This window comes from Capricornis sumatraensis, chromosome 1 (genome assembly GCF_032405125.1).
Source record: "Capricornis sumatraensis isolate serow.1 chromosome 1, serow.2, whole genome shotgun sequence".
In the NCBI taxonomy this organism is placed as follows: Eukaryota; Metazoa; Chordata; class Mammalia; order Artiodactyla; family Bovidae; genus Capricornis; species Capricornis sumatraensis.
Genome location: NC_091069.1, coordinates 2,366,031 through 2,385,397, shown reverse-complemented (window position 1 = coordinate 2,385,397; position 19,367 = coordinate 2,366,031). Strand labels below are relative to the sequence as shown.

Genomic DNA, 19,367 nt, shown 5'->3' with positions numbered 1-19,367 from the left:
GACTCAGCCCGCGATCTGCGGTTACGTGAGGCGCGGCCTAGCGCAGTGAGCCGTGAGCAAGGACTCAGTGAGGGGACCGCGCGCAGCGACGAGGCTGCCAGTGACGGGACTCGGCGCTGACGGACACGTGCGCTGGCGTCAGTTCTGAGCAGGTCACCGTGGTCCCCGGGCTGGGTGAGTGCCCCGGGTTCCTGAGGCGCCATGTGGACCCCCGGGGGCGGGGCTCAGGAGAGGAGCAGCCCTGGCCACCCCACCCCCCTTCTCAGGCCCCCAAACCGGAACAGCAGGGTTCTCGGCCCGGAACCACAGGCCATCACGGGGACCTGTGTCTCCTGGGGGACGGCTGTGCAGGGCCTCGGACATGCTGTCCCCCCAGCGCTGGGCACGTGGTGCTGGCCTGGACTGGGGCGGGCTGGGAAGCAGGGTGGGAGAGGTGTACAGGACACAGCCCAGGCAGGAGGCCGCGGGGAGAGGGCTCGGGCGACGGTCTCTCTGGCGAGGGGACGCTGCTCCCCCTGCCATGTCAAAGCAGACACCCTGGCACCCAGGCCCTGCGAACAGCCATCTTCTCTCTGATGGTCTAGCACCGCAAACCCACCCCTGCCTGGAAATGCAGCACTCTCCACTTCTGCCCTGGGGAGTGAAGAGGGGGCAGATGGGGGCGAGATCCTCCCAGGACCCACCTCCCACCACTGAGACTCGGGGTCGCCTCTCAGCAGCTCGATCACATCGCCCGTCTGGAAGGTCAGCACCGGCTTCCCGGGGGGAGCAGGGTTGCCAAGGTAATTCTGCACGGCCACCATCTTGGGACCTGCGGAGGACAGGGCCAGAGAGGCCTGGCTTGGTGACTTCGTCCCAAGGTGCCCTTGGCCTCCTCGGCTTTCTCGGACCTCTTGGGGCTCTTGGAAGTGGACGAGGCCCTGTAGCGTCCCTCCTTGAAATCTTCCCCTAAGACTAACATGTCTCTTCGTTAAATATCGTAAGAATCAATAAACTATTTATGTGATGGACAGACTCAGGGTGTCATTTCCGTAACAGTAACCTGTTTATAAAGAGCACTTTATGTATCTTCCTGCAGACACCTTGGGATCGATGGCGGGAGACTGCACATTCCTCCCGTTAGAGAAGGGGGCGGGGTCAGCGGCCTACCGAGCCACCCGGCTGCTCCGGGCTGACACGGGGGCCCGGCTGCGCCCCCGAGAGCTTGTGGGTCTCCCGAGCCCTGCTCTGACCGGCCCAGCCTTGCATGGGCCGCGTCTGCCAGGTCTGGTTCTGACTCTGGTGCCCCGGAGGCGGGAGCGTGGCTTCTCATGACTGGCTTGGACTTTGCCTGCAGCTCGGGCTGCGTCGCTCCTGATGCTTTCAGTTCTCCTTTTGTCCAGTTCAGGGCAATCGGGACACGGGGGATGGGAGAAACTGGGAGCACAGGTATCTGCTCCGCTCGGGGTCTCCAGGCCGCAGCTCAGAGTCTCTCCTAGGCTAAAAGGACCCTGGGAAGGCTGGGCCCTGTCCCCACCCTGGCGCTGTGACAGAAACTAAGACGGCTCCCAGGGGAGCTGGCCATGGAGGCAGGAGGGAGACAGGGCTAGAGGACGCACAGACCCTGGGGGCCCGGAGCTGAGAACTTGGGGCAAAGCTGGGAGCCGCCGTGGCCAGGCCCAGGCTCCCAGGGTGACCGCCGACAAGGACGACAGCAGAGAAGGCCCAAGTTCCAGACTCACCTGGCCCCGCTCCAGAGGCTTCCTGTGAGGGCAAGACAGACAACAGTGAGGACGGAAGGCTGCCCAAGCGAGACACCCCCCCCACCCCCTACACCCAACGAGAGCGGCCAAGGTCCTGGACACCCGCAGGGACTTGTGACAGCTCCCCTGTGGGACCTCCACCTTCCACCTCGGCGCCCCTCCGCAGCCCCGGGACATCTGTCCTCTTCCCCCTCCCATCCCTGACCACTAACTCCCACCTCCTCCAGGAAGCCTGCCCTGACCACCCCGCCCGGGCCATCCCTGCTCGGAGCCTGGGGCTTGTCTTCTCTGTCTGGGACAGGTCCTGCTGCACACAATAAATGTGGGGCCCATCTCTGCACCCCATGTAAGAGCCTATTAAGTGCTGGACCGCACGGCTGGGGAAAGACGTGACGTCCACGGCCCGTAAGTGAACTCAGCGACTTCATCTCTGATTAGTTCAAGACAGGGCGCTACATCAAATCGGGACGGGAGGGAGGTGGGTGGATGCCTGCCGCGGGGCTGAGCACCCACAGCCACCAGCAGGACACGGGCAGGCAGCAGCTGGGCTGGGGGACAAGCTGTCGGCCAGGAGGCCGCGCCTGGGGGCCAGTTTCTGTGTGGTGACCACAACAGAAAACAAAGGGCCCTCGTGGGCAGCGGGGGCTCTGCGAGCCAGCCTGGCCCCACGAGCCTGAGGGCTGGAATGCTTGGGTCTTTCTGGCTCCGGGCACAGCGTGGCGTGTGGTGCAGGGCAGCGGGAAGGGCACGGTTTGGCGGACTCACCGGGTCTGCAGGAGAACCTGAAACGGAAGCACACGGGGGTCAGAGGGCAAGGGGCCAGCACTGTGGACCGGGGGCTGTTGCCTCATGACAAGAGCCGCTGGGGGTGCCCAAGTGCGCCAGGAGGGGCACATCAAGGCCCGTGGGCTCAGACAAGGATTATGGACACACACGGCTGGTGACCGTGAAAATCCCTGTTACTTCTAACGACAAACCCTGAGCTCTGGTTACAGGGGGCCCAAGGGAGAAGCCCCCATGGCCAACAGGTTTCCTGCACGAACCAAGGCTGCTCCCTGGCGGCAGCTCCCCAGCCACTGGGCAGAACCCCGGCCCAGAGGGGAGAGAGCCCCAGCTGACCAGTGACACCTGCCACGGGCCAGGGACAGGAGGCGGAGGAGACGAGCTACCCTGTCAGCCCACCCGCCCTTGCACACGGGGCACGCCAGCTTGTCAGATGGAAGGAGAACATTCTAGAGATTCTTTCCGCCTGCCCTGGGGTGACCCTAGGGGAGGACACAGCACTGGGCTGGGCCCCAGCCATCCAACCAGCCAGGCGGCCAACTCCACCGCTGGACAAAGCAAGCGCCACAGCGGCTGACGTGTGGCTGAAGGGCCTTCAACACCACCTCACACTCACGATCGCAGCCTGCCTTGGGCAGATGCAGGAATCCGACCCTGAAGAGCAGAGGTTAGGGGCGTCAGGCACCGGGTGGCCAGGCAGCTGGTACCCCCAGGGGAGGCTTCCTGGGGAGAGGTGCCCTGGGAGGCGCCAGCATCTCCCTGGGACATCCTGGCCCCGGGGGCAGCAGAAGGTAAACCTGCCTGGCCCGGAGAGGAACGATAAACACGTGGGAGGAAAGGAAGCAGCCTGGACTGTGCCGAGGAGAAAAAGCCAGGCGGGGCTGCGGCAGGGCAGAGAGACAAGAGAGGGGGTCATGCACCTGCCCTTGGAGGGACCACGACCTCTCAAAACGAAGCCCGGCGCCCACCAGGGCTCTCAGAGTCACGGAGAGGATGCTGACAATGTCAGCTTGCGGAAGACACACCATGGCCTCTCCGGGGAGGCCTCAGCTGTACGTGTGTGTGCTAAGTCACTTCGGTCGTGTCCGACTCTGCGCAACCCCGTGGACTAGCCCGCCAGGCTCCTCTGTCCATGGGGTTTTCCAGGCAAGAATACTGGAGTAGGTTGCCTTGGCCTCCTCCTCCAGGGGATCTTCTCAACCCAGGGGTCAAACCCGTGTCTCTTACGTCTCCTGCACTGGCAGGCGGATTCTTTACACTAGCGCCACCCGGGAAGTCCCCAGCTGTACATATGAAAAACACACAAACCTAAAAAGGATGGGAATGGGGGACCGCAAAAAAAGGAAGAAGGCGTGTGACGGCCATCAGCGGCTGGTTTTGCCTGGTGTGATCACGAGTTGCTTTTATCCCCTTTACTTTCCGCCTCATTTTGTATGGAAAGTGGGTATTTGACAATCAGAGGGCAAGGAGACACAGAAAGATTATTTAGAACTTAGAAAACGAGTCAGGGAATACGCCAAATACCACCTTTGATTATTTCTTAATACACTCATAAGAGATAATTATTTTCTTCTTTATTTCATTTCTTCTTCTTTTTTTTTTGCCCCTCTATTATTTCTGACAAATAAATACGTTACTTTCAAGACCAGAAAAAAAAAAAAAAAAAAGTCAAAAGAAATGAACCGTCCGGTCTCTTGACATGAAGGACACGCGGCCACCAGAGGGCGGTATCCACAGGCAAAAATGAAAAGCTTCCTTCTCTGGGGCCAGGGGGGCCGGCGGCTTCCTCCAGCTGGGAGCAGAGCAGCTCCGCTGGGCCACAATGGGCGGCAGCGGGCTCAGTTGGGATGAGGGGGTCCAGGCTGACCTGTCGGACCCTCCTCCCGGGTCAGGGCACTGGGCCAGCAGCCGCAGGAAGTGAAGAACTGACAGAAACTCTCCAGCTCTGGGTGCTGGTATTTTGGGTGATCAGCAGGCCTGGCAAGTCCTCCCATCTACCTGGAGCGTGTCAGGCCTCTCTGAGCACAGGTACCCCAGGCGTGGATGGCAGCTTAGCCGCCCCATCTCACAGGGCCGCGGGGTCGGCTGGGGCCACGTGAAGCACGGCAAGCGGTGCTGACACTCAGCACAGGCCCATGCCTGTGCTGTGCCACGGGCAGCCAGCCCTGACTGCGGCGGCTGCAATCTTTCGGAACCGTCTGAGGCTTCCGGCTGCCATCCAGCAGCTCTAGGCTGGGCACTCCCCCAGCTCATCCCCCAAACCAAGATGATTCAGAGGAGCCTCAGCCTTCCCATCTGACAAATGGGCTCGGGGCCAAGGGGAGCCTTGTGTAATAAATGCTGGGCATGCAGGGGACCCAGGGGCCGAGGTGTTCCTCTGTGAAGGGAAACCTCCACGAACTGCCAAGGATGTTCTGCGCCTTGGGCCGGGTAGGGGTCTAGGGTCTTAACTGCTGTGTGGCAGAGAAAAGGCAGAAGGCGTTGAAGGCATTGAAGAGGCAGAGAAAAGCCAGCGAGAGGGCGGTTAGGAGGAGGGCTTGGCTGTGGTGCCCCCGCCCGCTCTCAGGCTGGGTCTGTGTGCCCAGGGGCAGATGCCCCGACCCTGAGCCTCGGCTTGCTCATCCGGTCCCTGTCTTGTGGGGCCGCCACCGCAGGAAAGGAGAAGAGGGGCGGCTGTGAGGGATGGGCCGGCCCCCGGGGCTCGGGGCGGGGTCGGTACTCACTGATCTTGCAAGGAGGGGTCACCTCCAGACACTCCTTGTGCGCCCCGACGCCACATTTGGTGCAGAGGTAGCCCTGGTAGAAAGTACCCCTGTGCCAGGAGAGGGCGGGGGGTGAGGTGAGCTCCGGCCCGCCTGGCCTTCCGCTCCTCGCGAGCAGCCAGCCCAGCCCCAGAGCCCCCAGCCCCCCTCCTGAACGCACAGCCTGGTGCCGGCCCTCCCCTTGGACGATCGGCCTGGCTCTGCAGCTCCTGTGACGGGCCCCCTGGGACAACTGCCTCCCCTCCCCGCTGGATCCCAAGCACCAAGGGCCGGCCGGGCCCACAAAGACGGGCCGCTCCCCTGGCTCTTTGGGGCCCAGCGCAGCGCTGGCCTAGGGGCGCTCGGCTCTGAGAATGCAGGACGGGGCAGCCCCAGGCGCCCTCGGGGGCCGGGAGTGGGCAGGGCAGGGCCCTCACCTGAGGAACATACGGCAGGCTTTGCAGTTGGTGGTCTTGTCGAACGTGTACATCTGGAAGCTGTGGTGGTTGGCGTTGGCCTTGTCGGGCTTGATGTTTGACCTGGCGGGAGGGAGAGCGAGCCCCACTGATGCGGGAGCCCCGGAATCAGCCGGGCTCAGGACGCAGCCAGGGGTCAGGAGGCCAGGATGCAGAGCCGGCGCTGCCAGAACTCCCGGGCCAACCCGGGGACCCTGACGCCCCGGGGAGAGTGGGGATCCAAGCGGAGGCTTTCGAGAAGTTTCTGAGGGTGACAGTGAAGGGCTGTCTGGACAGGGCTTGGGTGTGGGCCGGGGCAACCCCTCGTCACGACTCAGCAAACCCGCTAAGGATGTCCCTGAGTGCGAGCCCGAGATGGAAAAATATAAATGAATCACGAGCTCACAGTGGGTCCCCTCAAATGTCGCGGGGGCTGCACCCATGTCTGTGATTCACCAGAGCGAGTCCACCAGCAGATGCTCCAGGACAGGGTGGGGGGGCAGGGCAGGGGGCTCCAGGACAGGGCGGGGGGGCGGGGCAGAGGGCTCCAGGACAGGGGGCTCCAGGACAGGGCGGGGGGGCGGGGCAGGGGGCTCCAGGACAGGGCGGGGGGGCGGGGCAGGGGGCTCCAGGACAGGGCGGGGGGGCGGGGCAGGGGGCTCCAGGACAGGGCGGGGGGGCGGGGCAGGGGGCTCCAGGACAGGGCGGGGGGGCGGGGCAGGGGGCTCCAGGACAGGGCGGGGGGGCGGGGCAGGGGGCTCCAGGACAGGGCGGGGGGGCGGGGCAGGGGGCTCCAGGACAGGGCGGGGGGGCGGGGCAGGGGGCTCCAGGACAGGGCGGGGGGGCGGGGCAGGGGGCTCCAGGACAGGGCGGGGGGGCGGGGCAGGGGGCTCCAGGACAGGGCGGGGGGGCGGGGCAGGGGGCTCCAGGACAGGGCAGGGGGCTCCAGGACAGGGCGGGGGGGCGGGGCAGGGGGCTCCAGGACAGGGCGGGGGGACGGGGCAGGGGGCTCCAGGACAGGGCGGGGGGGCGGGGCAGGGGGCTCCAGGACAGGGCGGGGGGGCGGGGCAGGGGGCTCCAGGACAGGGCGGGGGGGCGGGGCAGGGGGCTCCAGGACAGGGTGGAGGGTGGGCAGGGGGCTCCTGGACAGGGCGGTGAGAGGGAGGGGGAGCACGGGGCTCCAGGACAGGGGAGCGGGGGTGGGGGGCAGGGGGCTCCAGGACAGGGTGGGGGGTGGGCAGGGGGCTCCAGGACAGGGCGGGGAGGAAGGCGGCTCCAGGACAGTGTGCAGGGGGGGAGGCGACTCCAGGACAGGGAGGAGAGGGGGCAGGGGGACAGCATGTGAGAGAGCAGCTCAAGGTGTGAGCGCAGGAGCCAGAGCATTTACCACGACGTTTTTGGATAAATACTTGAAGTTTTTCACAATAGATTATGGGTAGAAAATTACAGCCCCTGGAAGCCGCGGGGCTCACCGCCCGGCTGCCACCTCCTCTGACATGCCCCACGTGGGACCCTGTTTGAGCCTCCCAATAACCCCAGAACCAGCATCGCCCTTCCACCAGGAGGGGAGGCAAGTGCACCTGCCCGGAGGCCCCAGGCCCGGCACCCCAGGGCTCAAGGTCTGATGTGGCTGGGGACCCCCGTGACCAGCTTTCTCTGTGGGACAACTGGGGCTCCTGGATTTCACAGACAGACGGTTCTGGGGCTTTCCTCAAAGGTGACCATCCGCAGCCTGGAAGGCCCCAGGGACCCAGGTCACCATGAGTCCTTCTGGCATCACGGCCGTTCCTGGCCACTCGCTGCCCAGCCAGACAGGTGTGGGAGGCTCGGCTCTGGGGGACGGGCCCTCTGGCTGCTGGTAGATTAAGGATCAAGAATGCCACCTGGGGGAGGGGACTGGCTTCACCCAGGGCGACGGACACAGGCTGAGCCTCCGGTCACTTGAAGGACCTCTCGTCTGAGAAGCCCATGAGGGGCCGGCCTCCCGCACACCCTGCCGTGGCACACTCACATGGCCATCTCAAACTGCTCCATCCACTTCCTCTTCATGTCCTCTGTCTTGCAGAAAAACTGGAAGCCTTGCTTGCCTTGCAGGTGAATGAGATAGAAGCCATAGGACCACTGCGGGGAGACGGGAGCACGCTCGAAACAGGCGTGGGCATGCAGGCACGTTCGCGCCGGGCTGCGCATGCGCACGCGCTGGCATGCGCAGGCTTACGTGTACATGCCCTCTAACGAGATGTCCCGGGGCCCCTCCAGGATGGCGGCCCACCCACCTCACTCCCTGAGTGAGATACCAGAAAAGCTCACTGGTCGGAAGCAGAACAACAGAAAACAAACTGAAAATGGCAGAGGCGGCCACGGGCCACGGGAGCAAAGCCCGCCCAGCCTGCCCAGCCCGCGGCCACCACCGGGCCGGCCCAGCACTCGGGGCCTCCGGAGGGAGCCAGGAAGAAGCGTTTGGAAAATATGAGCCCGTTTGTGTCAGAAAAGCTAGAGGGGGAGATGAAAAGAGGGCACGACGGAAAGAAGAAAGAGAAGATGGCAGAGAGGAGACAAAACCCCCCAGCTCTGAAAGCACCCCGTCCTCAACCTCCAGGGACCGGATTGCGGGGGGCGGGGGGGCGTCAGTTCACATCCACAGCTGCAGATAGCTCTCTGATCACCAACACGCGTCGTCTCATAAGCCAGAGGCCGAGGCGAGGCCGAGGAGAATGCCATGAGCTTGCCTGGCTCAGGCCCACCCGGAGCCCCCAGATCCACCCAGAGTCCTCAGACCCCACCCCTGGAGCCCCCAGGCCCCCCTCCTGGCTCAGGGAAGAACTGTCAGCACCAGGCCCAGAGACGAAGGCGGTGAGCAGCAGGGCGCCAGGGGCTTACCATCTTCCCGTGAGACTAGGCAGCATGAGGAAAGGAGAGGAAAAGGGGAGATGAGGTCATCGAGGAGCCTGGCCCAGCCCCGCGTCGGTGACCACAGCTCAGGACACAGCCCACACCAAGTGCCGGACGGGACAGCCAGGGCAAGGTCCTCCTCCCAGAGGGGAAGGTGACGGGCTGCACTCAGGGCGGGTAGTGGGCTGCAGCCTCAGCCCTGAGCCTGGGAGGAGCTACTGCTTTCTACCTGTAAGCTCGAGAGCCCAGGCTCTTCAGCACTTTGGTTCCCTGCACGCCCCCGCCCCCCCAACCCAGCCCAGGGCTGCAGCTGCTAGGTGCTCAGCAGAAGCTTCGGCAGAGCAGCCCAGACAGGAGTCATGGCCCCATCCCCAGCAGTCACAGCCCCTCTCCCTCAGTCATGGCCCCACCTTCATCAGTCATGGCCTCTCCCCAAGCGGTCATGGCCCCTCCCTCATCAGTCATGGCCCCGCCTTAAAAGTCATGGCCCCTCCCCCAGCGGTCATGGCTCTGCCTTCATCAGTCATGGCTCCGCCTTTATCAGTCATGGCTCCGCCTTTATCAGTCATGGTCTCTGTTCATCAGTCATGCCCCCCTTCTTCAGTCAAGGCCCCCCTCCATCAGCCATGGCCCCTCCCCCAGCAGTCATGGCCCCTCCCCCAGCAGTCGTGGCCATTCCCTCATCAGTCATGGCTCCTCCCTCATCAGTCATGGCCCCGCCTTCATCCCTTATGGTCCCTCCCCCAGCAGTCATGGCCCCTCCCTTATCAGTCATGGCCCCACCTTCAACCCTCATGGCCCCGCCTTCATCCCTTATGGCCCCTCCCTCATCAGTCATGGCCCCGCCTGCATCAGTCATGGCCCCTCCCCCAGCGGTCATGGCCCCTCCTTCATCAGTCATGGTCTCTGTTCATCAGTCATGCCCCCCTTCTTCAGTCAAGGCCCCGCCTCCATCAGTCATGGCCCCTCCCCCAGCGGTCATGGCCCCGCCTTCATCAGTCATGGTCTCTGTTCATCAGTCAAGTCCCCCTTCTTCAGTCATGGCCCCTCCCTCATCAGTCATGGCCCCTCCTTCACCCGTCTTGGCCCCTCCCCCAGCAGTCATGGCCCCTCCCTCATCAGTCATGGCCCCGCCTTAACAAGTCATGGCCCCTCCCCCAGCGGTCATGGCTCTGCCTTCATCAGTCATGGCCCCGCCTTTATCAGTCATGGTCTCTGTTCATCAGTCATGCCCCCCTTCTTCAGTCAAGGCCCCCCTCCATCAGTCATGGCCCCTCCCCCAGCAGTCATGGCCCCTCCCCCAGCAGTCGTGGCCATTCCCTCATCAGTCATGGCTCCGCCCTCATCAGTCATGGCCCCGCCTTCATCCCTTATGGTCCCTCCCCCAGCAGTCATGGCCCCGCCTCCATCAGTCATGGCGCTTCCCGTACCAGCCCACAGCCCCGTCTGGACATCAGAGTCTGACAAGCCACAGGAAGACCCATCCAGCGCTTTCGTCCAAAGTGGGAGAGATGGGGAGGGAGCAGTGTCTCTTGCTGCAAGGGCACAGGGGCTGGAGCCAGGCTGCCAATGTTTAAGGCTGGACTCTACCAGAGGCCTCAGGCAGGGCCCCCACTCAGCATCCTCACTGGGGAGCTGGGATGTGGATTTGGGGCCCCCGCCCCAACCCCAGGAAAAGACTCAGACGAGAGGCCAGGGAGGTGCTGGGCCTGACAGAGCGGCTAGAGGCCGGCCCGCCCACCAACCACCCTTTGTCTGGCCACCCCACGACGCCTCCCTCAGTGGGGTCAGCGCCTGCCCCGGGCCCAGCCCCAGCGGGGCCCACCTTCTTGACGTCCTTGTTGTTCATGGGGTCGTCGGTCATCTTGTGGAAGAGCAGCTCTATGATCTCCTTCAGCTCGTAGCTGTAGCCCCTCCTCTTGCAGACGATGACCACCTTGTCAAACAGGAACAAGTACCTGTCCGGCAGCGTGGCCCGGGGCCCGTCAGCTCAGCTGGCTGGGCTCTGAGGCCACGCGACAGCCACGGGCGCCTGGGTGGGCGGCGGGAGGGCTGTTCCCTCCCCGAGCCTGAGCCCACCCCCCTGGCTAACTCTGACCCCTCAGCCAGGCCGCAGCTGCCCAGATACACCTCCTCCAGGAAGCCCACCTAGGCTCCTGCCCGGAGGCCCGAGGTGCTTATGGGCTCCTCTGCCCCTTGAGCTGGCCTTCCTCGCAGCACTGGCCTCTGACGGTCACTTCCACTGACATGTGCATTGCCCACCGGACTTGGGAGCCCTGAGCGGGCAGGGCTCATATCTGCTGTGACCTCGGCCACGGTCCCAGGCCTGGGACATGACAGGTGTGAGCGGAAGGCTGAACACACTAGGGCTGCGCCAACTCACTGGGGGCTTTCCTGTGTCCCGCCCGGCACTCCTGACCGTCCATTTGGCAGAGAACTCACACAGCCACCCCTAGGAGCCTCCGGCTGGCCCCCAACCCCATGCAATGCCAGCCACGGGCAGGGCAGCCACTGGCTGTCTCTCTCAGAGAAGGAAGGAAGCAACCCGAAGCTGAATTCACAGGAAAAGCTGTTTCCCCACCTGCGAGGGTGTGGGGTGCCCCTGGGGCGGGGCGTCTGACTCGGGGTGCGCCGGCCCGGGGCCCGCTCTGCTCACCTGTCTTGCTTGGTGTGGTTGACTATGGACCGGACCTTCAGCTCCCCATCGATCTTCGGTCTCCCGAATTCCTCCAGTTTCACTTGCTGGGAAAGAAAGGAGAAGGCCGTGAGCCCGGGAGCCAGAGCATGTTCCCTACGTGGAGAGAAACGCAGGTGGGCACGTGCTCGGGGCGGCCGCTTCCCATGGAAACCAAAGGCGGGGGCCGTGGGAGACCAGCCCTGCGGTTCCCGGCTGCTGCTGAGGACGGAGCGGGGAGGGGAGGGTGGGGAGGAACCGGGCCTGAAGCCCCTACTCTGGACTCCCCCCAGTTCTGCACAACAAAGGGCGATTGATGGGGGGCTCATGGTAACAGGCCACTGTTGTGTGGAGCCCGGGTGGAAACCTAATGGGGAAAGCCAGACGCCCGACCCGGAGAAACCGGATCAAAAAGAGAACAGACAGCGCTTATCAGGAGGAGGGCGGGCGGGGCGCGCGGGTCCTGCTGTGGCTCATTTGCCACAGGAAGAGCCTCCGAGTCCAAACCCTCTCTCTGGTTTGCAGGGATTTCAGGTTCGTTTTCCGCCTGCTTTGTACCTCTGGCTCTGCTTTGATTCACAAGAGACCGCTCTGGACAGGTTGCCCTGTGCCTGTCTACGCCGACAGATAAAGGAGAGATGTTGCAAAGTGCTCTGGGGCCAGCTCGCCCAGAGCTATGATGGAGGCTTTCAGGATCTTCTTTCAGAGTTTACTGTTTTCCAGAAGCTTCCAGAGCACGACTGAGTGTGCATCGTGGGGGCTTTCCTGGTGGCTCAGTGGTAAAGAATCCACCTGCTCACGCAGGAGACAAGGGTTCGATCCCTGGTCCGGGAAGATCCCACATGCTTCGGAGCCACTAAGCCCGTGTTCCACAACTACTGAGGCTGTGCTCAGAGCCCAGGAATTGCAGCTTCTGCAGTCCTCAGGCCCCAGGGCCCGCGCTCCAAAGCAAGAGAAGCCACCCCAAAGAGAAAGCCCTGCGCCTGAGCTAGAGAGCAGCCCCCACTCGCCACAGCCAGAGAAAGCCTGTGCAGCAAACCAAGAGCCAGCACAGCCAAAAACAAAACATAAACAAAATTTTGAAAGAAGAAAAAAGTGCAGCATCGGTGTCACACAGAGTGGGACCAACACCCTGATCAGTGACACAGAGACCTCGGGTCTCATCTCCAAAGTGCGGGAAGACAGGCGCTAACTAGTTTTACCTGCTCGGACGAGGTCCTAAGAAAACCACACACCTGCTCGCCCGCGGTTTAATTTTTGCTATTTAATGAGCAAGAACTGCTCATACGTGAAAACTTAAAAGTCGTTGCATGACGAATGTAGTGCCCATCCATCCACCGAAAACATCTGACACTCAGAGGGGATGACGGACAGGCCAGGCCCCACCAGGCACTGGCACCACCGCCAACAGCCTGGCACGGTCGGCCTTAACCTGCTCTGCCCTCTGACAGGAGAGAAAAATCGGTCGAGTCATAACGCTGTCTGGCAACTTCTGTTTTCTTTGCAGGATGACACATCGTGGTTTTCACACCCTGTGTCTGCACGGGCAGTCCCGTCTGGGCTCTTCTGACTCTGGTGGGGTAGCCCGGGGATCTGCCCTAGACAGCAACTCCCCCAGACCCTGTAAGTTCAGGGACCAGGAGGTAAAAATGTGTGCAAACCAGTGGTTTGTGGCCAGGGTGATTCTGCACCCAGGGGCATCTGGCGACATCTGGAGGTGTGTGTGGTGGTCATCACTTGGGTCCCCAAAGCACAGGGTGCTACCGGCATCGAGTGGACAGAGACCAGGGGTGCAGCCCACCATCTCATGATACACAGGACAGACGCCGCCACCACGAGCAGCCGGCTCTAGGCGTCAGCAGTGCCGAGAGGAGAAACCCTGGCTAAACGTCCTGTAGGCTGCACGAGGCCGGCGCTTGCAGACACAGTGGGGGCGGGGGGGGGAACACCGGCCTGCTTGCTGGGATGGCCCGTCTCCCCTCCCTGCAGGACAGCGTGCTTCACCCAGGGCCCGAAGCTGAGCCTCTGACGGACCCGGGGATCAGGTCCCGCGAGGCGTCACCCTGCTAGAGGCCAAGGTGGAGAGGAGAACCCAGGGCAGCTCCCAGACAGGGTGACTAAACCCTCTCCATTGTCCCTCCCAGGGACCACAGACGGGGGTGGCCAGGGGGCCCAGACCAAGAGGAGCCACGGCGCCCCGGAAGCCGCATCCCCCTCTTGGACCCAAGAGAGTCCTGGTCCAGGCCAGGCAGGGAGGGCGGGGCAGTCACGAGCATCCTTCCCCGCAGGCCCTGCCCCTCAGCCAGCAGCCACCTTCGCCACAGGGCACCCGGGCCAGCCAGGGTGCACAGCCTGGCAGTTCAAGGTCAGACTCAGCTCCAGAAGCTGCTCCCCTCTCTCGGCGGGCAACACAGGGCAGGGCTGCACCTGCCTCCACGACCCCGACGGGCAGTGTGCGGTCACCCTTGCGCTTATTCAATGTCAGGATTGTGAGAGGAATGTTTAGAAATTATATCGACATCTACAGAGAGAGAGAGAGAGACGGTTGCGATTATCTCCACGCTTTGGGCAGTCAGCTCACTCACCAAGTTTTCTATAGAGCTCTGAAATTCGCTGATTTTCTTCAGGGTCTCTTTGTCCCGTTTCACTTCGTTTATGTACATGGCCAAGTCCTGGGGCACAACAGAGGTGGGGAGGGGGTTAGCAGGCCTGTGCCGGGTGCCGTCCCAGGGCCGGACGTTCGGAGCACTGTCCTGTTTCCAGAGGAGACTGGGCCTCGAAGTGAGGCGGCGTGAGAAGCGTCATCCACTTGACAAGTGAGCGTGGAAAGGCGCAGCCCGTTGGCGGGCCGGGAAACCCCCCGTAGACCAGAGTGACTCCTTTCTACCGTCACTCGGCCCCCTTCTCAGTCCGAGAGGAAGAGAGCAGCCAAGGAGACTTGGGCCGGCCCGCTCCTTGTGGAGCAAGGGCAGCCCTGGGCCCAGCCGTCCGAGCGCTGCAGCCTCCCAGCGGTCCCCAGGGGACACTGCCTGCCGTGCTCCAGCAGGCCGAGGGGGCAGGCACCTAGAGCCTGGGGCGGGCGGTGGGTGGGTGGGGGGCAAGAGTCGGCTTCGGGCTCCCCTCCAGTGCCCCCTGCCCATCCTCACGAGGAAGCCCGCCAGCAGGGCAGGTTCCGAGACCTGAAGGCAGGACAGTGAACCGTCCAGCCCCCGTGGCCCACGGCCTGGAGCAAGGCTCTCCAGGAGGACAGGCCGCTCAGAGGACCTCTTGACACAGACCACCCAGCTGCGGGGCGCGGAAGCCAGTGAAGGGCCGGGCCTCCCAGGAACACGGCTTTGTAAAGACGGAGAAGGCACACGGCATGGCCCGGTGACCGGGGCCAAGTTCAGCCCAAGCCAACGCACAGGTGAGAAAGGACGGAGCCCCCGAGGGGGCCTGTCCAGAAAGGGGTCCATCGGGGCCGGGAGCCGCGGGCGGCGGGAGCCGCGGCCGGCTCTGAGTGGGAAGAGACAGAGCCAGGCTCTCCTTTCAGGGCGGAGCTGCTCAGCGGCTTCCGTGGACGGAACGGGCAGGGGAGGGGCAGCGTGGCTGGGGGTGGGGGGGAATTTCAGAAGCCGCTGCCACGGGGCTGGACAGAGGGAACCATGGGGCCAGGCAGCCCAGAACCAGTCCGCTGCCTGGGTTCTGCTGACGGCAGCAGACAGTCAGAGAGGCAGGAGAGGAGGAGCGGAGCCCCGGGGGAGCCGCTGCGGGCCGGCGGGGAGGCTAGGGAAGAGAAGGGAACCCCCTACCCACACACACACGGCCCCTCTGCCCTTGGGTCTCACCCACCATCCTGCCCCCTCCTGTGTCTCCTGCCACCCCAGGAAAGTCTACGTCTCCGGTCACAGAGGGCAGGTTGTTTGTTAGCCCAGGTCCGGTCCACGTCGGCAGCCCGGCCCGGAAAGCCCTGTCTGCCCAGCCTCTCCCCTGCCTCGGTGACCCACCTGCATGGCCTCCAGCGCTTCTTTGAGCTGCTGCCTCTCCGGCCGGTCAGTGGAATGGCTCAGAAGTTCCTGGAGGGGCAGAGGGCACCGGTCACCACCCAGGGCTGGGCCTGCCCCCCACCCAGCGCCAGGTGTGCACAGGGAGCCAGCCCCCCGCCCCCGGACAAGGCCCCCGCGCAGGCTCTGGTCTGACTGCCCAACTCCAGACCGATGGCAAGGCCACCCCCAGGGGACACATGGCTTTGAGGTGAGCTGTCCCCAACTCTCATGGATAAAGACAGGGACGTTAAGACAGCACAAAGCCAGGAGCTGAGCAGAAGGGGGGACCTGTGGACTCACTGAGGAGCCTCGCCCGCACCTCGCGGAGACTGCCGTCCCCCCAGCAGCCTGTCTGTCCTGAAGGGCTTCCTGTTCTCATGACTACAGGAAGGTCATGGACTGGGTTAAGAGTCCAGCCCCCGGAGCTCTTATTTCTGGCCTAAGGATGCTTTCCTGTCTCCCGTTTCATTTTCTCTTATTGATCCGAATCGTAATGTTCCCGGTGTATTAACTGGCAAATACTCGTGATACGTATAAAATACTGCAGAGCTCCTGATACTTATTTTACAGTTTGTTTTTTTTTTGGCTTGCTCCTCTCGGCATGTGGGCTGTTAGTTCCCCGACCAGGGACCAAACCCCCAGGCCCCCTGCACTGGGAGTGAACAGTCTTAACCACCGGCCACCAGGGAAGTCCCTGTTGTACAGCTTCTGGGCAGCAGGCGTGGGCGGTTTCCTCTGCTTGTTCGTCTGTCAGCCTGGCCCGTCTGTGGGCCCCACCGCACACCCTGGGCTCTGTGGGCCCTGACCCGCCCCGGCCCGTCTCACCTTGAGGAGCAGGTGGTATTTGAGTACCCTCTGCATGGGGACCACCAGCAGGTCCTGCAGCTTGAACTTCCCGTCCTGGACCTTCAGGGTGCATTCCTGGGCGTCGGGGGAGCAGCAAGTGGGTTTCGAGCATCCTTGCTCAGGGACGCCAGACCCCAGCACCCCCATCCCCCAGCCTGGGGAGGAGGGCAGACCCGAGCCCTGAACTACAGCCCGGGTGTCCAGTGTGTCTCTGGTCAGGGTCTCAGACACCCTCCCCACCTGGTATGTGCAGAAGGCAAAGGGCCTGCCGCGCCTCGCAGCCTCAGGGGTCTGCAGTGGCCACCTGGAGGTGGATTCTGAGCGACCCCTGGCCTGGGGTCTACCCGAGATGCTCAGGGGAGCCAGCTCACACTAAGGGGGACCACCTCAGGAATGAGGGCTCCCAGAGGCTGCCTGGATACACAGGGGCAGCCGGCCTCTCCAAAGGGCATGTCACCTCCTAACACTGCGGGAGAAAGGGGACATGCCACCAGGATTCACCCTGGAAACCATCCGAGCAGCCAGATACAACCCGGGAAGCCCCGTCTCTGTGAACCGCCTGCTGCCCAAAGGTGGCAGGAGTCTGGAGAGGAGCTCAGGTCGGGGGCTCGAGGGGGTGAGACTCGCAGGGCTGGGGGACTCCGTGGCTCCCAGCAAACATCCATCACCTGGGGCCCCTCAGGGTCCAAACAGACCAGGGGTCAGTCGTGGCCCCCCGCCAAGCCAGATCTGGTCCTGAGGCCCTGCCACAGCTGCACCCAGGGGACCCAGGCTGGCCTGGGCCTGGGTCAGTGCCCTCCCCTGTGCACTCTCAACCCCCAACAAAAGGCAAAGGAAAGACACTCATCGGCCAAAAGCATCTACGAACATGCCACATCACTGCCCCGTCCCCACCTTTCCAGGAAACGGGCAAGAGGCCAGGGATGGGCGGGCCCGGGCGGGAAGCCCCCAGTACCTCGACTTTCTGTCTGAAGTCCTCCTTGCTGGCCAGGAGCTGGTTCAGTGTGTTCTGGGCATGCTCCATGTGACTGCAGTACTCCCCGTAGATCAGGAGCCTGGGCGGTGGGCACACACACACACAGACACACAGAGAGACACAGAGACATATACAGAGAGACACAGAGACACACACACACACACAGAGACACAGAGACACACACACACACAGACACACACAGAGAGACACAGAGACACACACACACACACAGAGATACAGAGACACACATAGAGAGACACACACAGAGAGACACAGAGACACACACACACACAGAGACACAGAAACATACACAGAGAGACACACAGAGACACAGAGACACACACAGAGAGACACAGAGACACACACACACACAGAGATACAGAGACATACACAGAGAGACACACAGAGACACAGACACACACACAGAGACACACACACACACAGAGACACAGAGACACACACAGAGAGACACAGAGAGACACAGAGACACACACACACACACAGAGATACAGAGACACACATAGAGAGACACACACAGAGAGACACAGAGACACACAGAGAGACACAGAGACACACACACACACAGAGATACAGAGACACACATAGAGAGACACACACAGAGAGACACAGAGACACACACACACACACAGAGACACAGAAACATACACAGAGAGACACACAGAGACACAGAGACACACACAGAGAGACACAGAGACACAGACACACACACAGAGACACACACACACAGAGACACAGAGACACACACACAGACACACACAGACACAGAGAGACACAGAGACACACACACAGAGAGACACAGAGACACACACACACACACACAGAGACACACACACACAGACACACACAGAGAGACACAGAGACACACACACACACACACAGACACAGAGACACACACACAGAGACACACACAGAGAGACACAGAGACACACACACACACAGAGATACAGAGACACACACACACAGAGACACACACAGAGAGACACAGAGACACACACACACAGAGACACAGAAACATACACAGAGAGACGCACAGAGACACAGAGACACAGACACACACACAGAGACACACACACACAGAGACACAGAGACACACAGACACACAGAGACACACACAGACACAGAGAGACACAGAGACACACACACACACAGAGACACAGAGACACACACAGAGAGACACAGAGACACACACACACAGAGACACACACACACACAGAGACACAGAGACACACACACACAGAGACACACACAGGGAGACACAGAGACACACACAGAGAGACACACAGAGACACAGAGACACACACAGAGAGACACAGAGACACAGACACACACACAGAGACACACACAGAGACACAGAGACACACACACAGACACACACAGAGAGACACAGAGACACACACAGACACAGAGAGACACAGACACAGAGACACACAGAGACACACACACATACAGACACACACACAGACACACAGAGTCACAGACACACACACAGACACACACACAGAGACACAGACACAGAGACACACACACACACAGAGACAGACACAGAGACACAGAGAGACACACACACAGACACACACAGTGACACAGAGACACACACAGAAAGACACACAGACACAGACGTACAGAGACACATGGAGAGACAGACACAGAGACACACACACAGACACACACAGAGAGACAAGAGAGACACACACAGACACACAGACACAGTGAGACACACACACAGAGACACACAGACACAGAGACACGCACAGAGACACACGGAGACACACGGAGACACACACACACACACACACAAACACACACACTTGGTGTGAGTCTGTTCTGCTTTCATGACAAGCCACAGGTCTCTCCCCGTGACAGCTCCTCGCGAGTTCTCTCCGCGAGGCTGTGTTCCCTCCCTTCCCTGCCCCGGAGGAAGGCTGCCAACCGTGGGGGAAACGGGCACCCGCCTTCCCCAAACCTTTCTACTCCAATGATTTGCTATTAAACTGAGAGTTTTCACTTGAAAGTTGATTAAGATCCATCATCTCTGGAAGTGATCAGGGACTGGAGACCCAGAGATCTCTGTGCAAGCTGTGCTGGTCCGTAAGGCAGGGCCGCCCCACATCGAGGGAAGGCTACGTGGGCAGCGAATGCCCTGCCCACAGGCCAGCAGGCACTGCCCACGTTGCCGGGCCCAGAGGCCCCTCTGCTCCTCAGCAGCCCCGAC

The 19,367-nt window shown here is 62.1% G+C and overlaps 1 protein-coding gene across 4 annotated transcripts in view; it reads right to left on the bottom strand.

The window, feature by feature from the left end:
- Positions 1-19,367, bottom strand: part of VAV2 (vav guanine nucleotide exchange factor 2) — a 179,879-nt gene that overhangs the window by 13,914 nt on the left and 146,598 nt on the right. For 3 of the 4 annotated variants that reach the window (XM_068980454.1, XM_068980471.1, XM_068980480.1), the window contains exons 9-20: positions 17,114-17,213; positions 16,138-16,233; positions 15,274-15,342; positions 13,873-13,959; positions 11,270-11,355; positions 10,439-10,571; positions 7,733-7,842; positions 5,704-5,805; positions 5,249-5,337; positions 2,508-2,524; positions 1,722-1,743; positions 684-811 (exon numbers count right to left, since the gene is read on the bottom strand). In XM_068980454.1, the coding sequence (XP_068836555.1) occupies positions 684-811; positions 1,722-1,743; positions 2,508-2,524; positions 5,249-5,337; positions 5,704-5,805; positions 7,733-7,842; positions 10,439-10,571; positions 11,270-11,355; positions 13,873-13,959; positions 15,274-15,342; positions 16,138-16,233; positions 17,114-17,213 (1,039 nt within the window). Of the gene's footprint in view, positions 1-683; positions 812-1,721; positions 1,744-2,507; positions 2,525-5,248; positions 5,338-5,703; positions 5,806-7,732; positions 7,843-8,601; positions 8,617-10,438; positions 10,572-11,269; positions 11,356-13,872; positions 13,960-15,273; positions 15,343-16,137; positions 16,234-17,113; positions 17,214-19,367 lie in introns of all 4 variants that reach the window. The other variant, XM_068980463.1, reaches the window with a different exon arrangement.